At 36.4% G+C, this 3595-nt stretch overlaps 1 protein-coding gene across 1 annotated transcript; it reads right to left on the minus strand.

The window, feature by feature from the left end:
* Window positions 1-1665: 1665 nt before the first annotated feature.
* Window positions 1666-3115, minus strand: LOC149631020 (zinc finger BED domain-containing protein 4-like). Its single transcript, XM_089851215.1, has 2 exons — window positions 2473-3115; window positions 1666-2366 (listed from the first exon to the last, which is right to left on the minus strand). The coding sequence occupies exons 1-2, from the start codon at window positions 3113-3115 to the stop codon at window positions 1666-1668; spliced, it is 1344 nt and encodes a 447-aa protein (XP_089707341.1).
* Window positions 3116-3595: the final 480 nt, after the last annotated feature.

The following is a 3595-nucleotide window of genomic DNA, read 5'->3' on the forward strand; positions in this document are numbered from 1 at the left end:
AGTCAACTGATATACCACTTCCAACAGGAGTTTTATTAACGAAGAAGGATTTGGCTGTAAACAATAACTTGGAAACTCCATATCGAAAACTGATTGGCACTCTATTGTATTTGGCACAAAGAACGAGACCGGATATAGCTTTTGTCGTATCTGCTTTATCAAGATTCTCAACGAGTCCAGGACAAATACATTATAAATACTTGTCCAACGTGTTGAATTACGTTTGTTCAACAAGATCCTATGGACTACATTATACATCAGCTAAAACACTTCGATTGGAGGCTTTCACTGATGCGTCTTATGGATCCGATCTGGACGATGGTAGATCGACAAGTGGCTACGTAGTTCTGCTAGGGGAAAATGTCATTGATTGGAGATCAACTAAACAAGAATGCGTAGCAAGATCAACGATGGAATCTGAATATATGGCATTAGCTGACGCCGGAATGGAAGTTATCTGGTTGGACCGAATACTAAATGAAATTCTACCGTTATGTTCACAAGTCAATAATCCTGAACTTTTACCAATCATTAAATGTGATAATCAGTCCACAATACATTTTGCTGAAAATAGAATTGAGAACCGCCGATCAAAACACATAGACATTAAATATCATTGGTTAAGAGAATGTGTTGAAAAGAAAATGTTTAAAATAACTAAGGGTGGGCGAATACCACTTTTTTACTATCGAGACGAATATCAAATACCCAAAAATTTTCTTATCGAATACCGAGACGAATAATGATTTTTTAATCGAATATCGAATAGTTAGGCTTAACGAAAATATAGTCTTATCGAATACTCGTCGAATAGTAGGCCTAACTATTCGCGAATAATAGGCCTACTATTCGCGAATATTAGGCCTACTATTCGCGAATACTTGTCGAATACCAAGGCCTACTGTTGTACCCACTTCTTACAAAAATAATATTTATTCAGAAATGAAAATGACTATGCTTTTAGTTTAAAGTACATTTTTAATGGAAAATATTTAACGTTTTGTACACATCTTGGTACTTAAAATAGTCGAGTAATAAAGTAATTACTTAAAAAATATCACACTTATAGGAACAGTTTAGAATATCAATTTTGTACTTCACTGGTTGAACAAATAAGTTGTTTTACTTAAAAGTTCTTTTAACCTTTTAACTTTTGAATTAACTTAATTAAGACATGTCTTCATAACCAGGCTTTTAGACTTTTAGTCCATACTTTAATTTCAGGTGTTGAGCTTCGTAGTTTGTAACTAAAAAAGGAAAAGCATTCATTAGGATTTAACATTTAAGGAGTGTATGAGGTTAAGGAATATATATGCTGTAAGTTACTAGCACTAACCTTCTAATTTTTGGGTCTTTACTCTTTAGTATCCTTACTCTTTGGTTAAATTAAATTTTACTAAGTTTTCTCCTTGACAATGCCACATCTCTTAAGATTTTGGTGTAGGAAAAGTAGTTGCTCAAAATGGTCAGTGTTTAAGCTTTCACGACTAGTGGTTAAGATGTTCCCCCCTGAAGAGAACATTCTTTCGCTACTAGCTGAAGACGCTGGCGGTGCCAAGAATTTTTTTGCTACACTGGCTAGTAATGGGAATCTGGTTTCATTTTTTCGCCACCAATCATAGACATTAGAAAGTCTGTCTATTACGCTCTCTTCAAGATATACATTTATTTCATCGTTTGAAATATATTTAGCTTGTATGGGGAAGCAGATTTTTCCTTTAACTCATCCCATAAGCTACAACCTTTAACAGTATTCTCAGCGGATGTGCTTGGCTGTGGTTCCTCTTCAACTGAATTTTCTCGTTCTTTTTCATATCTTCTTTGAGCGTAAATTTCGACTTGTGATCTGAGCAAAACTGAGCAAACCGTCTTATCATGAGTGTCGAGCAGAACGTTTTTAAATCTTGGGTCAACTAGCATTGCTATTTGAAAAACCAGTGTATTCCTGTAGTTCGGAAAACGTGACTTAAGTTTGGCTGCAAAAACCTTTGCATAGGGATGCGAATGACCGATTTTTTCCAATTCCTTCTCCAGACAGTATAACGCAGGGTAAACCATCGATAACGTTGGGTATTGATCACCAGAAAGATCTTTTGTTGCTTCTTCAAAGGGTGACAGAATAGAGGTCAATTTTGTTATTGCCATCCACTCTGATGTAGTTAAATTATCAATTTCTGTTGTCAGCAGTGCAGATCCCACAGCAACTTTATTTTCTAGCAAACCTCTGAGCATGTATAAAGAACTGTTCCATCGAGTGACAATATCTTGAATAAGTTTTTTCTTTGGAAGGCTATACTCCTCTTGCGCTTTTATAAGCTTTCTCCTTGCCGGTTCACTGTGATTGAAATGGCCCACGATTGATTGTTCTACATTTCTGAAGAACAGTCTCGGCGTCTGCGATATTTCGCTTTTTAAGCTCTTTCAGCGAATCTTGAATGACTAGTTGCAAAGTATGGGAAAAACAGGATATACCAGTGAAAACCGTTTTAGCGATACCAGCTTTCATATTTGGAGCGTTGTCAGTCAAAGCATAAATTTTGACTTTGTTGTAGTCAATTCCATAGCTTGTTAAAGTTGAGTAGAGGCTGTCTTTTAGGTTGTCTCCAGTATGGGCTTCGTTGAAGGAAGTACAGCTCAGAGCAAACGATTTTGGATAAAAATCTTTGTTTATGTAGTGCAGGGTCACGCTCAGAAAATTTTCAGATGATCTTGATTTCCAGAAGTCTGATGTTATGCCACACGCTTCCACTCCTTGAGATAAGTCATCAGAGACTATGGTTTTCACAGCAAGCTCTGTTTCGTTAAACAATCCAGGAATAACGTTTCTCGCAAAATAGTTCCTACTAGGCAGAACATATCTGGGTTCGCAAGTCTTTAATACTCCTTTGAATCCAGAGTCTTCAACAACTGAATATGGCTGAAAGTCGAGGGCCATCATTAAGCCGATTGATTTTGTGATTGCTACTGCCTTTGGATGGCTCTTCTGGAACGCTACTTTTAATCTTAGAACTTCCTCCAGGGTTGATTGCTTCTTTGGAGGTTGAGCTTTGAATTCGCGCTTCTTTTCAAACTCTTCATATTCTTTCCTGTGTTTCAATCTTAGATGATTAATCATCCCTGACGTGGAACCACATTTTCGTTTTATATTAATCTTGCAGAGGCTACAAATTGCTTGTACGCCACTCAGAGTGAAAAATTCCCAGATGGGACTTAGCTTGATCCTTTTAGTTTGAGCGAGTTCAACTGTACTGTCAGACTGATCAGCTTCTTCATCTGATGCACTACTAAAACTAGTTTCAGTTGAACTGGAGCTCCTTTCAAACTCTTTATCTTCAATGCGTTTTGAAAATGAGGAGCCACGAAGTGAACGATTCATGGGTACCATTTTTTAACCATCAGATGAACTACAACTAAATTTAAACCTGACACAAAGAAAACCACGATTAGTTCAATAATAAAAATTAAATAAATCAAATTGATTACAATCAAATCATTAATTACGAGGAGAGTACTTACAGTCTCAACTCAACTTGGACTAAACTCTGCCATACAATGAACTAAGAATGATCATATTATTAAGATTATCCATCTAACA

Source organism: Phalangium opilio, unplaced genomic scaffold, assembly GCF_054372755.1.
Source record: "Phalangium opilio isolate 3A_F unplaced genomic scaffold, DU_Popi_V2 ptg000101l_1, whole genome shotgun sequence".
NCBI classification, from domain to species: Eukaryota; Metazoa; Arthropoda; class Arachnida; order Opiliones; family Phalangiidae; genus Phalangium; species Phalangium opilio.

Excerpts from the sequence above, each read along its gene's own strand:
- LOC149631020 (XM_089851215.1), bottom strand. The coding sequence starts at position 3,115 with ATGATTAATCATCTAAGATTGAAACACAGGAAAGAATATGAAGAGTTT. Across the intron at positions 2,367-2,472 it reads CGCTAAAACGGTTTTCACTG|AACAATCAATCGTGGGCCAT; the intron begins GTATATCCTGTT and ends TCAGAAATGTAG.